Below are 17925 nucleotides of genomic sequence, written 5' to 3'. Positions count from 1 at the left end.
ACATAGCTTCGACGCCGGTTTGGCAATCACGGTTGTCAAAATCACGTCTCCGTTCCAAGTGACCACGCAGTTCCTCAAAATAATCGCCAAAACACCCACTGTTCGCAGTGGTCGTGAAAACAGGCCTTGCGTTCGTAGTGAGGTGTTTTCAGCATCAGACTCGAAAACTTTTGGCACGATACCGCACCTAGAACGCACCCTAACTTTCGATTGAGACCTGTTTGATTAGATTTTAGTTCATGGGAGGCCAGCTATAAGACTACCAATTACGTTTCTTTCAGCCGGCTGTGTACACTGTGCCGAGCGAGATAGTGTAATGGTGCTGCGTCCAGCTTCTTGATCGGAAGGTCGTAGGTTCGATCCCCGACCGGGTCAGACCAAAAACTCGAAAACTAGTATCCGCGGTTATCCCGCCAGGCGCTCAGCAATCAAGGATAGCATGGAGGAGAAAAGAACGGGGGTGCAGACTAGATGACCTTACTATAAAGTCCGTATCGCATCTCCGTCGTCAAACTATCTCGATGGTGCAGGCGAAAAAGAATATCATCTTTCTCTCTCTGTCTCTCTCTCACACATTGCAGCCTCCTTTTGCCGCCCCCTTGGAGCCTGCCGCCCCTGGCGCAGAGCCAGAACCGCCAAGTGGCTGCTATACGCCACTTCCTCTCATGTTCATTGGCATCGAGTGTAGCATAGTGTAGTGTACCATAAGTACATTAATAACTGATCTGAATAAAGTTTGTCGCCATTCGCCACACGATATCAATATGCCAGTAAATCGGTAAATCCCATCAATAATCCTAACCGTCCAGGAATAAATCTCCATTCCTAATCCAATCCTATTCGGACAAAATTTCACAATCCGTTTTTTTTTTCAAATCCTAATTCTAATCCATGCTCATTGCTAATCTCTGGTATGGGGGGATGCATGCACAACAATTTTGTGCAGAATTCGAACCCTGGAAAATCGTGTGATACGGTTGATCTCATCTGTAGCTTTACGTAGCAAATTTTTCCCATTTCGTGGTCGGTTGACTAAAAATAAAAAAGGTAAACTTTCTCGCTCAGTGCCCAAAATACAGTTATTCTTCTTCTGCATTATCAGGTGGTCGATTAAAAAAAAGGTCAACGCCGGAGCGTTACTTCAGAGCTGATTTACTGTATACTGATTTACTGTATCATGCACCTATCATATGGAATGCATTCGTAACTTTCTATCAATGATTTCGGATCATGAGAGAGAGGGGCCAACCGTGGAGATCAATAACGAACACAAGGCAGTTCAGGAGCATCTTACTACAGAAGTCGTTACCCTCAAAGCTTTAGCATAAAAAAATACCAACGTTGGAAGACCATACAAAAATTAACAAAACAGCATCCTGGAAAATAATTAGAACTTCAATAACTGAAATGAAGTCATTTGCAAATTCAATTTAGCAGTAGCTTGAGGACGGAGAGGTCAAACAGATTTTTTGAACTCACATGAATGAAGGCAACTTACTTATATCATACTGTAATAAACTATTCCATATATTGACACCAATATTCTTTATTGAATTTTGCACAAGACAGCAGAGATGAGCATGGATTAGGATTAGGTTTTGAAAAAACAGGATTCGTGAAATTTTGTCGGATTTGGATTGGATTGACCTATTTTTTGGGAGATTGAAATGTTGTGTGGCGAATGGCGACAAACTTTATTCAGATCAGTTATAAATGTACTTAAGGTCACTAAGTTATCTTGAATCAAGTGAATTGTTGGTTATGAAAGAAAATTTTCGAGTCTCTCCATTGCATAAATTGGTATTTTTTTCGAAATTTCCAGTTGGAATCGGATTAGGATTGGACATGGACTTGGATATGTAAAAGTTATGGATTAGGATTCGGATTTGGATTTGAAGGGTCGGATTTGGATTGGATTAGGACATAGAAATTTCAAATCCGCTCATCTCTGCAAGACAGTGGTGTTGCACAGACATGGTTTCCAATCACGAACAGCAAGGTCACCGGATTTCTAATATATTAATTCCACGCATTGCAGGTTCAGGATGTCATAATCTTGCAATGTCGCAACATCTTGCGAAACCCTTGATCATTTCAAATAACACTTTGGTTGAAAACCACTGATATGGAACGTATATGACATTAGTCATTTGATTTTTACCGTCGCTGTGAAAATTATGCTCGAATTGGAGCAAAACTAACCATTATTTACATGAAGTGACCACGTGATGCAAACTTGATTTTCAAGATTGCATTAATCCGTCAAAGTTGGCCATGACAGTAAAATTGCCTCGGGGTAGCGACTTTGACGCTCTCGCTCAAAGCCGTGGGATGTAAACGATTACTTCCAGTCGAAACTTGCGTGCTGTAATGCGATAATAAGGAAGAGAAAAGAGGCATCCAAGTTCACATATAATGACGTGGACTGGCTTCTGTTCACAATATTCTAGAATGGTGTACGTGAATGTCAAATAGTGTTTATAAGGCGTTCGTTACGATCCCAACTAACAGTCTGCGTTCAATAGAATATTATACGGAATCATTTGCTTAACTAAAATTCGATGGAAGCGAAAAGGGATGACAGTGGCGTAAGGAATGTACTGATAACTGGTGGTGCCGGATACTTGGGATCGGCCATCGCTCCGTTACTACTAGAAGACGGTTATCACGTCACAATCTACGATTGTTTCAGGTGAGATGTTTCTCTTGGAACGTATTCGCTGAGACAAGACTTGAAATCATTGACACTCGTGTATTCATTAGCTTGTCTCCCAGCTGCATCGTCACGAAGCAAATTATGTCCATATCTTGAAACGACTCAGTTGAGCCATAGTTAAATAGCCGACAGGTGCCATGGTTTGTAGAGTGTATAGTGCATTCGTTCTTAACCGGGGTTCACTAAGCCAGTCTCCGGGTCTCCGGAACAAGACGCACACACTACCCCTACATATATGATGCGGTCTTTGCCTCTTTTTCTACAGGCGATTAGGCGCAATCAGTTGCCGAAATGTGATTGTTGTGATGGCGCGTCATATGTTCAGTGGGGTACACTGGGTAGGTTTGGGTTCGAAATCGAAACTCCGTCCTTCCGAAATGCCGATTCTATCTCCAATATCACTTTCTCATTTCCAGGCAATTGATATATTTCTTCGGCAAAACCTAGCGTTTCTGAAATGGTATCAGAAAGGGAACAGAGAAACCACACTGATTTTCAATAAATATGCATAATCATGTTTTCGTTGCATGTAAAAATCATGTTTAATGGGTTTGTTCTTTTAACAGTCTTTTGATGCACAGTAGGCCTACGTATTGTGCACTAGTAAGCTACAGATATGTATTTCTCTAATGTAGTAGTCGATTTTTGGGGGGGTTCACGATGCCTTGCATATTAGCGTACGGATTCGTCAGGTTATCAAATGTTAATAATCACTGGTACGGTGTTTTACGAATAGCGCGCAAGTTACCAAGATAAATACACTTCGCTTGTCATTGTGATGCGTTATTCGCATAATGCCTGGGGGCAGGTTTAGCCTTTTAATGAGCTTTCGCCAACCAAAAGTCACCGATTTCAAAAAGCTGACGTATGTAGTAAGGTATGAAATACCGTATTTCGGGCGTGGCGTTGTTCGCGACCTCAATCAATCTTATCGCAATTTCAATCGATCTTGGCTGACTCTACATCAACATTTAGATTTTAGGAGCCTCTTTTCTTGAGGATTTGATTTTGTGGGTGTTTAGTAATGATGAGTTTGAATTGGAAAGTATTTTAGTGCGATCAGATTTGGAACAAACGCCCGAGTATAAGCTACTCCGATTAATTTTCAATATTCATCCCCACGTTCCTTTCATTCCGCGATAATTAAGCGTAATGTATACGCAATGCTACCACTCATTTTTCAACCGGGGTTACCTCGACCTCCTTTGGCATCTTTCCTGTCGTATCACTATAGCTTTCTTCCAGTGATATTTCCTTTTTTACGGCCATAGGCATTCACACTCTCCTTCTTCCTACCCATGTCAAAATAATACACAATCTTGAGTACCAGAATGCAGATATCGTCCCAAACCAGTCAAGATAACCTGTCTCTCAGCACAGAAAATCCAACTAAATATTGGCTAGCTTGCCTTCCATCATGCCTGTTTTGTTTGTTACGCAAGGCAAGCTACAGCAGGGGTGGGCAAACTACGGCCCGCGGGCCGCATGCGGCCCACAACACCGTTCTGTGCGGCCGCGAGAGTCTGAGAAAACTTATTAAAAATATTGATAAAATGCGTACTAAATATAAAATTAATGCAGGGACTTGATTAGACTTTTTCTTGGTATATTTCACCATGAAAATTCTAAGGCAGTGGTTCTCAAAGTGGGGGCGCGCCCCCCTTTGGGGTGTGAAAGCATCTGATGGGGGGCGTCAACGTGAGCTCAACTGAAATAATTTTCGCGCCCTGCGCGATTTACACTCGATTTCTAATTATTGCTCTGTATTTAGTCTGAATTTTATAGCTCAAAATCTCTCATCCACAGTCGTAACTATCCATGCCATCGAACTATCCGTTAGGTTTGCTAGCATCCTGGTTGCGTTTTGTGATATGACGATAAGGGGGGTGCGAAACATTTCACCATCACAAGGGGGGCGTGTCGTAAAACGTTTGAGAACCCCTGTTCTAAGGTAAATACTCACTATATTATTTTTTATGTTTAATTTCTGGCGCGACCATCTCAAGACTCACGCAGTTTGAAAGGTCCCAACTGCTGAACATCAAAGAAATCCTAAACGATATTGACATAATTCGGATCCCGAGTGAGATTTCAGATTGGCCACTCCAGTTTTAATTATTTTAGTGATACGCTTATGAAAAATGATTCACGCGTGTCTTAGGTAGTTTCGTTCTCTGTATGCGTAGAATTACGGTATATATATTTTATCTACAAGTAGTAGAAGCGTTTTTGAAGCTATGGTTATGATGCTGACAGCATTGTGTGTCCTGGAACTGAAGCAAAAGTGGAACTACACTGTAAAAAATAAAAACCTCGATTTACCGCGAAATGTTTGGAAGCACGGTAGCCAGACATTTCGTGGTAATCTAACATTACCGTTAGTCAATGTAAATTTAACTTACACTCGTCCGGTAATCTCACTTTACACGCCAGACTGTAATGTTACAGTCACCTCCGGTATATCTAATCTACATGTTCTCCTGTACATTTGCGATCGAGACTGTCATTTTACCGCCTACCTACCTACATGCTGTCACTGTAAATCAGGATTACATACCAGCTTGTAAATTCACGTACATCCATACCTATCGCAAAGCAACAACAACACAAAAAATATCGCAACATTTTCTTCACATCCCCAAAACGACATTGGAACAAACTGTATATTCATTCATGATATCACGATGAAGTGGTTATCGATGGAAAAATATTGCTGCTGGAGGTCTAATTCTTCTTTAGGAGACATGCAGTAACACGAGTGGTCTCAAGAAAACGCGAATTAATTCCACCACCGGCCAAACTTCCAATTGTTTCCTTTTCTCGTTCTCATTCCTTCTGTGTAAGTAGTATCTTGCAGTTCCACTAAAAAGAATTCATGCGTAAGTCGCTATATAAAGCAAAGTTCCTAACCTGGACAGTGGACATGACATTATAAAGACTAAGACAAATAGGCTAACAAAAATATAACATGTTTTGAAGTACCGGTACTGGCACATTGTGTGATGACGGCTCCGCCTTTTACATGACTTTATCTCTGTATTGAAGCAAAAGGTTCCTAATTTAAGGTGGCATGAGTGGCAAACAAATCCAGCAGTGGATGAAAACATATCTATGCTATGGCCCGAAAATGACATTACCAAGCCAACAGTTTCAACTCCTCCGCAGCGGAGTATGTGGTCACTATATAAGTCGACAAATATCCCAAAATAGAACAGAGAATGCGGCGAATGAAATATATCAATCATGAAATCTAAGTCATCGAGGGCTGGTGTGCAGAGTCAGATATTCACGGTTACAAATACTATGTAGTACTGTATTACCTTTTAAGATGCGTATTCCATTCAGCATTCCTAGAAATCTTTAACGATCGTGTCCACTTTCTTCAAGCACAACAAGCTTCGCTCCACCCTTTGCTCAAATCTCACTAATGGCCACTGGCCAGACGACACTCGAACGATTTCGAAATAAATGGTATTCATCCGCTGACACATGACACCAATAATATTTACTGGCCACGTTATAATGTTTGATCTGGGTCGTTTTTTCCATACAGAAACATTTATCATTGCATATAGTCCCTTTTTTCATCTAATTTCGTATAAATTGATATATATTCCATGTGTTGTTCACTACTTACTGTACTTACCTAACCAGACGCTGCTTGTGATGTCACAGTCGTGCGTTGGTTGTTTACTAAGAATCTCAGAAAAAGCAGTCACCTAATGTAACCTATTACAGGTCGCCTGAGCATGCGGTGCTGATATTTCTAGTTTCCCCGAGCAATATTATACATCCTGAACTAATTTTCTAACTTATCAGCCTTATCCGTGACAACGAATGTAACCAGCGAGACTGGCCGTACAGCCATTGCCTTATAATATAATATGGCTACGGTGTACCACATTAGCTACGATTGTCAGTTATTTCTTGTGCCGTACTAAGCTTAAATTGATACTAGGGCCAACAATTTCGGTATGACAGACCCCAGTCTCGCAAACGAGGTTCAATCAGGTCAAATCACCTCTAGAATGATATATCAGTAACATTCAGTTCTACGTATACATTGGCTGCAGCGATTTTGAAGCTAATCAATTTTGCCAATAGCCCGGTAAACTGCAGTAACGAGTAACTGTCAGTAATTTTGCGAAGAAATTCTGGTAACTTACTTTACAGCTATATTAAGGTAATATTACATATCAAAATGTAAAATGACAAGCTACGGACAGTAATTGGCTGCGACCGGTAATTCGTGGTAAAATTTACAGAGATTTCCCAGTAAATCTACCAGATTTTTTACAGTGTAGCGAATCTATGAACAGATCGTTGGTCACGGATTTAAATTTCAATCCTGTTCTAGGAATTGGGACAACCGACTTTCATCTCTATATTTTGACAAATTGGTCATTGAGGTCGACCAGCCTATGAAATCTCGCAACTTTTTCTGACTCGTGTACGATATCATCAACGCAATGTTTGATTTGTTTTAAATAAGCATATATATTATCTCCAGGTCCTCACTATAATCAAACACGAATATTGCATTTTGGTTTATAATCCCAATTTTATATAGTGTGGCCCGCGAATGTATTCAGATGTTTATTGCGGCCCGCGAGCTCAAAAGTTTGCTCACCCCAGAGCAACACCAGGGTCAATTAGAAACCTTGAAGTAAGGATATTGTCGGTGGTTGTTGGTTGAGTTCATGATCTGGTGAGTGTGTGATGGGGTTTGAATAGGCTAAAAAAAAATTGAATTTAACAGACTTATGATCATCCAGTCAAAAGATTTGGGTAAACGGAAAATGAAGTCGAGTAGAACAGAACAAATTTTAAAAAAAAAGCAATTTGATTTTTTTTTTCATTTTCAGAGGTAGCATAGCCCCTTCAGTGGTTGATTCCTTTCCGTATAACTAACTAACTATCGGCGTTGGGATAACTCGAGTCATGACTTGAGTCGAGTCAGACTCGAGTCAACTTTTTCGTATGACGTGACTTGACTCGAGTCACTTTGGAAAAATGGCTTGACTTGACTTGACTCGGAGCTTCAAAAATGTGGATTGACTCGTGACTCGGAGTAAAATTTACGAGTCAATTTCAAGTCATCAAATAAACGCTGTCGATTAAATCACTGTATCTTGTGTATGTTCAGATTGTTCGAAATACGCTGTGAGAACAACCAGTCATTCACTGCTTCTCGTTACACGGATCATCCATTGTTACGTCACAAATAAATTGACCGCAAACTAGACGATCACAGCTTACGTTGTCGAAGTAGTAGTAGAACATTAATCTAAATAGCAATGTGTCTCTGTTTCTTAGACGGTTCAATGCTTATGTTGCGCAGTGCTGACATTCACCAATCCTCTTGTATGATTTAAATCGGACGAATATAGTTTGTGCGTTTATATTCTCAGGGATGTGTAGACAGGTAGTGTAGGCTATTGTATCATATCAATTTGTTTCAACTGCTCGAAGCTTCGCATTAGGTCCTATATATTCTGGCTGATGATAACTGACTGAATAATGTATAGCTGTACAGGTACTTGCGTATTTTATTAGCAGTTATACGTGTACTTTGCGTGAGGGATCTTTTCGCATGTATATTTAACTAGATATTCGTTATTTCATTCAAGATAAATGATCAAGTAATCTGTCTTTCACACAGCTAGCAAAATATACTGACTTTGAACCATCACTCGTACTTCAAAAATTCAATTTGACTTGAATTGTGACTTGACTCGTGACTTGACTTGACTTGACTCGAGTCACCTCCAAAAAACGAGTGACTTGACTTGACTCGAGTCACCTTTGAAAATCGATTAACTTGACTTGACTCGAGTCAAAATCTGTAATGACTCGAGATGACTCGTGACTCGAAGGTAGTGACTTGATCCCAACACTGTTAACTATAGGCCGTAACTAGTTTTACATGTTCAGTAAATCGCTCAGATTTAAGTCATGCTGAATTCAGCATTCTCAAGTCTATTTATTTATGTATGATTTTACTTTGATTATCTCAAACTCGTTGAGCAAAAAACATCTGTCCACCAGTGTTGGGATCAAGTCACTACCTTCGAGTCACGAGTCATCTCGAGTCATTGCAGATTTTGACTCGAGTCAAGTCAAGTCACTCGATTTTCAAAGGTGACTCGAGTCAAGTCAAGTCACCCGATTTTTGAGATGACTCGAGTCAAGTCGAGTCAAGTCAAGTCAAGTCACGAGTTAAGTCACTATTCGAGTCAAGTTGAATTTTCAAAGTACGAGACATGATTCAAAGTCATTGCATCATGCTAACTGTTTTAAATACAGATGGAGTCCCCATTTAATCTGAATTGAAGAACGAATCAAGAGTTGATTGTACAATATACAGTGTACTGTACACGCAAGAAGGCGCTTATCGCTCATGCATACGTAGAGCTGTCAAACTACGCAAGTATAGCGGTATAGCCTCATTCTATAACAGGGGTGGGAAACTGCGACTCGCGAGCCGCATTTGAGCCTTTGATTGCGGCTGTTCAACGAGTGTGCAATGTGCATTTGGTGATAATGAACGTAAGCCAGTGTGCCTTTTCCGTCAATATTCGCCCAATAATCACACAGCTACAATTGGGGAAGCAAGTGGCGCAGTTGGTTAAACACTGTAGTCACGACATCGATGGTTGATCGTTCGAGTCTCGGCTCTGCCATGTTTCTATGTGTCGGAGGATTATCTGGGCTCCTCATCGCCGATCCTGCTGTAGTACAGCGCATTGAGAAGCCCAGGCGAAGAGAAAGCCGAACTCGTGAAAGAAGGCAGCAAATGAGCCGAAAAAAGCCTGAAGTTCATGAAGACATGCCATTATGCGATTATGAAATTTACTGTGTGGGCGCAAATAACCACGAGTTGCAAGCGCCAATTATATGAGTTAATAAAAACAACAACAACATAACTAGAATTGAAACGGCATTACGAAACCAAACACCAAAACCCTATTTACCACGAGTTACCCAATAAAGACATATTTACGAAGTATTATGATAACCGAGCTCCGCACTGTTAGACGTCTCATCAGCCCGATTTCAAACACCTTCCGCCAAGGCGGAGACGCATCGTATTATACCACTCAATAATATACTTCATTCGATACGCTACATTTCCTTGTGACGGAATAAATTAGTATATATCAATTTTTGGGTTGTGACTCTTTTAAGGCAACGATTTTTGATATGCGACTCACACGTGAAGCCGCTCTGCCCACCGCTGATCTATAATTATCGGCCAAACTATAGGATAACATATGAAACATCAGGAAGTTCAAAAAATGATATGGAGCAATAGCATATATATTTATGGCATACCATTACAAACGTATGGACGATATCCGTTCGATTTACAGCACACAAGAGGGTTGGTTGAGGTGAGCAAGTTTACGACAACGTAAGCTATAAGCTCCGATCACTGCGTTAACGTTCAATTCATTAGTGATGAACAATGGAGGCTCGGTAAAAGGCACAAACATTGAGTGATCGGATAAAAATCCAAACTTATACAAGATACGGCGATTTAGTCGACATCGATTACTTGATGACTTGAAATTGACTCGTAAATTTTGCTTCGAGTCACGAGTCAATCTGCATTTCTGAAGCGTCGAGTCAAGTCAAGTCAAGTCATTTTTGCAAAGTGACTCGAGTCAAGTCAAGTCATGCGAAAAAGGTGACTCGAGTCTGACTCGAGTCAAGTCATGACTCGAGTCATCCCAACACTGCTGTCCACGTGCGTAAAGGCGAGCGGTTGTACTATCGAAGGTTTGCATATGCATTTACGAACCAAATTGATCATATTTCGGTAATGACAAAAACTGTGATCGATCTACATTTGGTTTCAGATGGGGAGCTTCGCCCCTTCTCCACATTGCGTCTCATCCGAACCTCACCGTTGTCAAAGGTAACATTCTCGATGAAGAACACGTGAAGAAAGTATGTGACTTTAACCTTGTATCAATGCCGGAATCTTGATCAGTTTTCAGGCATATATTGGCATGAAAATGTTATGGCGATTGAAATCTGCCAAGCGGACGTTAAATGTTTTTGACTTTAGGTGATGGCGGATGCAGATGCCGTGGTTCATTTAGCGGCACTTGTTGGCTATCCTGCGTGCGCAAGTGAACCAGAGATGGCTGTTTCCATAAACGTTCAGGGTACAGAAAACGTAACGAAGAATTTGAAGGCAGGGCAACGATTGATCTACGCGTCAACAGGTCTTACTATCCTCTCCTACATTCACCGCGTTTGACTTCGGATTCGATTAAAAAAAATACATTTGTAGAAAGGTTTAAATCAAGGGTTCCAAAACTGGGGGTGGTGGGGATTTATCAGGGGTGCATGAACATATTTCAAAAAAATGTCATCTCCAAGTTTACTACACCATAACAAAAAATAAATTGGGATTAAATAACAATATTAGTAAAGCAGTAAAGTTACTTCTTGATATTGAGTTTACATTCTTTCTTCTCTCCTCCACCACACCCGTAATTAGGACTATTCAGAGCGAAAACAAGGTCAGCCATACCATCAACTGAGCACGTAATAATCATGATATTAATTGTAGGTTGTGTTCATATCGTGTTATTATTCTAACTACCGGTTACCGTATAAACTATTTTTCTTTTTTTTTTCAATTTAAATTTTTTAATAACATTTCTTTATTTGGTTGGGAAAATGAAAGTGTCATTGATTATTGAAAATTTCAAAGAGGCCACGATGTTAAACGGGTTGCAAACCCATGGCATATTGCTTGATGCAGATTTCCTCGCACTACGTTTCTTGTGGCGCAATGACCATAACGACTGTGATATTTTATGTATCCGCTAGGTATCTATCTTTGCCTCACCTCCGTTGGTAATAATTTCGACAGTGCGTCATTCTGGTGTAGGGCGTTTCGGGAGTAACATGTGTTTCCGGATTTAACTTACATATTCTTTATAGCATAGTCTACCTACACCAAAGGTGTCAAACATACAGCCCTCCGAACGATTTCATCCGACCCGCAAAGCAATTCTGAGCAGTTTTCAAAATGCCTATATTATCCAGCCTTGTGTATTGGTCGCACCCCCCTTCAGATGCTTTCACCCCCACACGCTCACACCACTAACCCTAACCCATGGATTGTGAGGGCGATCTCCAGGTTGGGAACCACTGAGCTAATGCGTCATCAAATTTTCCTTAGGATCATGCTATGGTGCCGTACAGGGAATTTGCACCGAAGAAACCCCGATTAGCCCGTTAACTTTGTACGGACGGACCAAAGCGGAAGGAGAAGCGTTTGTCCTGGCAGTCGGAGGAGTGGGGTTGAGACTTGCCACTGTTTTTGGGGTAATTCTAGATTTTTCGATCTTTCATTATATTGTGGTGGTATAATGATAACCCTGACGCCTTGACACGGATCTAAGCGTATTATGGAGGAAAAACATATTTCAGTCTGTGATCGTCTCATAAATCTGAGCTGGACCAGGCTCACTGTAACGTGTTCAGGATTGTCAAGACTGTACAGATTGTACACTCTTAGCGAAAAGAGTGTGCATTCACACCCAAAAGATGGTACACGAAAGCAGAACCTAACTGACAATTATATCGAGGTTGTAAATTCGACGAGCCTAGGTGCATACCTCGCTAAGTCCTTTCGTGCAAGCATATAGATCAAAATATTGTATTTAGTTTCTGCCGTGGTGAAGTCTGAGGTAGGTTCTGGTTTCGTGTACCACGGGTGTATATTCACATCCGTATATCATGGGTAGTTCAAGGGTGTGAATGAACACTTTTTGCGCTAATAATGCATATGACTTTATTTGTTTCCGTCTGCGATTCGATATCTTATAGAAGCCTCGCCAGTTACTAGGCCTACATATACTAGGGATGGTGCGAGACCCTAAAAGGATCAGGTTCGTGTGAACGCGATCCTTTCGGAAAGGCTCTGTGTGAACGCGAACGTGAACCTTATGACGTCACGTGACGTCATATTATCAATTCTAACCCTGCATTTCAGGCCGCAGCTAAGCCACGATGCTCAAGCAGTTGCTGACGTTTTAAACGTCACCAAATGTATCAACTGGAACAATCAAATGCTATATTAAAATCAGTATCTTCCATTTCGACCATCAACGCAGTCATAGCCTTCCATACCATCAAACTATCTGTAAGGATCGCTAACATTCTGGTTTCATTGTGTGATATTACGATAAGGGGGGCACGAAATATTTGACTGTCATAAAGGGGAACGTATCTAAAAAAAAGTTAGAGAGCCAGTGGGCTAAACTAATTCTTAAGATTTCAAAAATGGATGAACAGCTAATAAATTCTTCTGAAACCTGTGCTGAACCATTTCCTACACCCCGTTCAGAGTTTTATTTTCAAATCTCTGACCAGTACTCAGGCTTGCTGCAACAATTGCAAAAATAAATTCAAGTTTATAACCAATGCTTCATCAAACTTGATCACGCATTTGTTGAGATGTTATCCCAATCTTATCTCCAATCTTGGCCAAATTTACTGGGGCCTGAAATTTTCGCACCCTATGTTCACCAAATGCAATCTAAAAGTTACCGAGCAAGTGAAAATGTAAATGCGAACCAAAATGTTGTAATTCGTAGTTATCAGGAGGTTCTTTCCTTTAGCATTTATTTTAATTTTGCACATCTTATCGGTATCCTCCTTATTGCTGACGCCTTACCAATCACACTTCATTATCCTCACTGAGCTCTGAGTAGCCTAATCGTTAGATGACATTTCATTGACTGTCCTGTAGCCTATTCGCTGTTAGGCGCTCAAAACTTTGGTTGTTAACAGTCGCTTGAAACATTTTTCTGTGTTTATAGTTTTCAGTACTCATGAGAATAGTTCGAATACGTTCGTGTTTTTTTTTAATTCAAGGGTATTTTACGTAACTTGAATGAAACATGAATACTAAATAGCTTGAGATTGTTGCTAATTACGTCGCTACGGTTGTCAAAGTACACATCTCTACCGAATCAATTACATGTTTAACAGTAATTGTAATTGCAATTGTAATTGTAAATTGATATTTTTAGCATTGAGTAATTGTAAATGTAATGTAATTAAAACATGCAAGGAAGTAATTGTAATTGTAATTACACTGAATTATTGTAATTGACCCAACTCTGGTGCAAAACCTACCGAGGTTCGTTTGTGAATATATACCTCTAAATTTCTGAGGTTCACACACAGAACGTGAACCTGAACCTCACGTTCACACCATCCCTACTATATACTATATATAGCACTTAGCAGGTGTCGGCAACCCCTGACACGCGTGACAGTTATGTATGGTACGTGAGATGGTTTTTCATGGCGAGCCAAATCATTTGACAAACATGATATATTATAACCATGTTTGTCGCAAAACGTAAAACAGAAGTATTACCCATTATGAGTGCACGACATCCTAATATCGCATGAGGCCGTTGAGATGCTTTAGTCCAGGGGTCTGCAACATGATAAGGGAATTGCTCGGAACCTTTTTCTAGAAATTGCAAGAAATTCAGAAAATATCACGGGCATAAAACGTTGGCTCTAGTGTGGTAAAGACCCGAATTGATACCCTTCGCGACCCATACTTTAAGAACCTCTATAGCAGTGTCTCCCAAACTTTTTCTAGCTAGCGCCCCCTTGGACACTGAAAAATGTGCCACCGCCCCCCTACCCCCCAGGCGATGACCAGATAAGACAAAGGTTCATGTTTATATTTCAACTAATGCGATGGATGAGCCTGGTGCATTGCAACCAAACTCGTGATATCAGGTTTCACATTGGATAAAAACAATCTCAAATCACCACGTCGAACTATGTCCAGTCGGTTCCTTTTGTCAGTCAGAAGCGTTGTCACGGCACTGAAAGCACGCTCTACCAAATATGAGCTAGGAAAGGCAATGAAGAAAAGTTTCACCCGATTCCAAATCTCAGGGTATTTTTCTTTAATTTTCCTCTGTAGCCAGAACGATTGATATGATGATGTATTGAACATCGGTTTGAGCTCAAAATCATTCTGTAATGTAATCAGCTTCTCCTCAAGAATTACGTGTTCGGATATGTCGGTGAATGGATTTAGTATCCAGTCAGGAACTTCTAACTGGAAGATGTCCGTAAATCGAATTGCCATGTCCTGATGCAGTTTTTCAAGATGAGTCCTGTATACTTAGACGTCAATGTCGGGTATGCCTGCGGTACTGGTATCAAGCTCCTGCAGGATTGAAAACTGGAAGAATTCACGTCGTGCTAAATTTCGCTGATACAACACGAGCTTATTTCTGAACCCTGACAGCTCCGACTTTGCCTTGATAAGATTTATCTCATTACCTTGAAGAGATGAATTCAACTCATTAAATTTGGAGAATACGTCCGTCAGGTAAGCGATGTCGTTTTTTGAAACCAGAACGTCATGCGCAAGCCCTGGGTCGCAGCTCTGCAAAAATTCCACGACAGTTTGGAACAGCGAGTAAAATCGCGCAAGGCAGTTTCCCTTGGAAAGCCATCGCACCTCGGTGTGCAGCAACAAACGTTCAAATACTTCGTCATTGTCATTGCACAGTTGTTTGAATAAGCGCGTGTTCAGGGCGTGCGCTTTAATTTTATTCACTGCCTTAATAACAGTATTCATGGCGTGGTGGAGACGAACGCTTAATTTTTTTGCCACCAAAGGCTGCCGATGAATTACACAGTGAAGTGTGAGTACACGGGGATTGGCTGCAATTAGAAAGGCGTTGAAGCCACGATAACGACCGACCATGGATGGAGCACCATCGGTTGCGGATGCTATGTTCGTCAGTGGAATTTGAAATTTATCGAAGTAGGATTTGATAGCTTGAAGCACTGTCTCACCTCGAGTATCTGTATCCAGAGTTAAAGCCATTGCCAGCTCTTCATGTAAGCTTCCATCGTGCACAAAACGAACGTAACCAAGTAATAGCGACTCATTTCCTGGCAAAGTAGACTCATCCAGTTGGAGGCTAAACTCAGTGTCCCTAATTATGCTGCACAGCCTATCTTCTATATCGGTACCCATCTCATCAATCCGCCTCTGTACCGTATTATCACTGAGAGGAATCGACTTGATGACTGAAGAAGAGTTCATGTTGATGCACAACAGTGTTCAAAATTCCCAGGGCGCCTGGTAGGATTATTTCTTCGCCGATATTGTGAGGTTGGCCTTTTTTTGCAATCATCAAAGATAAATTGTATGATACAAGCAACCCATCATCACTTTTCTGGGAAGAGCTTGAAAACAGTGCACCGATGGTTTGTCACTTTTAAAAATTGTCCCAGAGTGATTGAAAAAACGATGAATCTTTGGCTGCTTTATCTGGGTGGATTTTTGATAAATGTTCCGAAAGTCTTGACGGTTTCATAGCTTCATTCGAGAAAACTTTACTTCATAGCAAACACATAGGCTGAAGCTCTGAATCGGGCGCAGGAATAAACCCATACCGAAGGTAGCTCGAGCTGTATTGTCTACATTTCCGTTTCGCGGAACTCATAGTAGCAATCTGATTCAACGACAGAAATAAACGTCCCCACGCCTGGCTGAAAGTAAATGTAACACGCTTCCTGGGATTCAGCCGACTGCCGGATATGTGCATTGACAGACAGGATTAGCATTGTCAGATAATAATGGGCTTTCTGGCACAGCTGATTGCCGAATCTGTCGATCGACGGACAGATTTAGCATTGTCAAATAACAACAGACTTTTCTGGCACATTATTTTAGCCTACTGATTGGTATTAAAAACACCTACGCCGCGATCGACCGTAAACTGCCCTGACTGAATCGATATATCATTCTTTTACTGCGATTGGCCTGATTTATATATCATCATTTCCCGCATTATAAAGCAGTTGAGGTCCAATGCTATAGCCTACCCCTCATTTGTTCTTAGCGCCCCCCTAACGCCCACTTGTATAGCCAGCGCCCCCCAATCGCCCATTTCACGTCCAGCGCCCCCTTGACGCTCGCCAACGCCACCAGGGGGGCGCTGGCGCCCACTTTGGGAATCACTGCTCTATAGCGTAATCAATTCCGTTGCCAGATTAAAAAAAAAACGGTTTCAGTGATTCCCTGCTCGATGCGATAATTATGACAAAACTAAATTTGTTTGGCGCGCCGGATACAATAACATTTTAACAGTGACATATTTTGAGACGCTGCATACAAAACGTTGCCGACCTACAGGACGGGTGGGGACACTACGAAAAACATGAGCGATAATCTTATGTTTCTAGGTATCTCCGCGTCTCCGTCTCGATCTACTCGTGAATGACCTCACTAACAAAGCTGTGCAGAAGCGTTGTTTCGACCTGTACGAAGGAAGCTTCAGAAGAACCTTCCTCCATGTCAGGGACGCCGCGAAAGCGTTTGTGTTCGCTCTTCAGCATTACGGGTGACAAGAACAATTTACCAGCAAATATTGGCAGTCAAATAGCGTATTAATTTGTGTTTTCAGCTCCATGGGAGGGCAAGCTTTCAATGTCGGAGACGAGTCCATGAACTTAACCAAACTTCAGGTTGCAAAAATGATTGAGGCGAACGTGGAGGGCTGCCAGATCAGTGAATCGCAAAATGGAACCGATCTAGACAAACGGGATTACGAAGTGTCGTACGCGAAAATTCGTTCCTTAGGCTTCAAGGCAAACATCAATATGGAGATGGGTATCGGTGAACTTCTAAAAATTATTCCCAACTTGAGCAGCGAAGAAGCCGCCAAGTGCAAGAACGTATAGAAACTCTGATTTGCTCTCACAGGAATAGACTCGTTTATTAGTAAACTGTCGACCTGACTCGTATGTATCACTGTCGCATTTTCTTGGTCTGAACCTGGCAGCAAATATATAGAGTTTATATGTTCAAATGATATACCTCTTCCGTGATATGAAATATATAACGATCCTGCAATCGGCATTACTGAGTGCCGAATTCGATAGCGTCGGGGGATCGGGTCGAGTAGTGACAAATAGTTTTGGGTATACTGAAATTACACGCTTCTAAGAGTTGATTTAACAACAAGAATTATCGTTTTGGTACCAGTTGTCACTGTGGAAGCCCGTGGAAACCTCGATTATGCATATCGCAACATACGAACTACAGTACAAAGCCATACACGTTAGTGGAAAACACTGCTACATTGGGTTACCATACGTCCTTCTTTTTCAAGTTGTAAAAATGTCCT

The 17925-nt window shown here is 41.2% G+C and overlaps 1 protein-coding gene and 1 long non-coding RNA gene across 2 annotated transcripts; one reads left to right on the top strand and one right to left on the bottom strand.

Moving 5' to 3' along the window:
* Nucleotides 1-2484: 2484 nt before the first annotated feature.
* LOC145437829 (GDP-D-glycero-alpha-D-manno-heptose dehydrogenase-like) lies at nucleotides 2485-17657 on the top strand. Its single transcript, XM_080315133.1, has 6 exons — nucleotides 2485-2692; nucleotides 10579-10669; nucleotides 10791-10950; nucleotides 11919-12064; nucleotides 16982-17139; nucleotides 17203-17657. Exons 1-6 carry the CDS (start codon nucleotides 2562-2564, stop codon nucleotides 17477-17479), a joined length of 963 nt encoding a protein of 320 aa, XP_080171259.1. The 5' UTR covers nucleotides 2485-2561; the 3' UTR covers nucleotides 17480-17657.
* On the bottom strand, nucleotides 5331-7014 carry LOC145437831 (uncharacterized). The gene is made up of 2 exons (XR_013914747.1): nucleotides 6037-7014; nucleotides 5331-5578 (listed from the first exon to the last, which is right to left on the bottom strand). It is a non-coding gene; the product is annotated as an uncharacterized LOC145437831 (long non-coding RNA).
* Nucleotides 17658-17925: the final 268 nt, after the last annotated feature.

The sequence above is a fragment of the Botryllus schlosseri genome, chromosome 4 (genome assembly GCF_051294905.1).
Source record: "Botryllus schlosseri isolate E-star chromosome 4, Bs_hap1, whole genome shotgun sequence".
Classification (NCBI taxonomy): domain Eukaryota; kingdom Metazoa; phylum Chordata; class Ascidiacea; order Stolidobranchia; family Styelidae; genus Botryllus; species Botryllus schlosseri.
The sequence above is the reverse complement of the archived record's forward strand: the minus strand, read 5'-3'. Positions and strand labels throughout refer to the sequence as shown.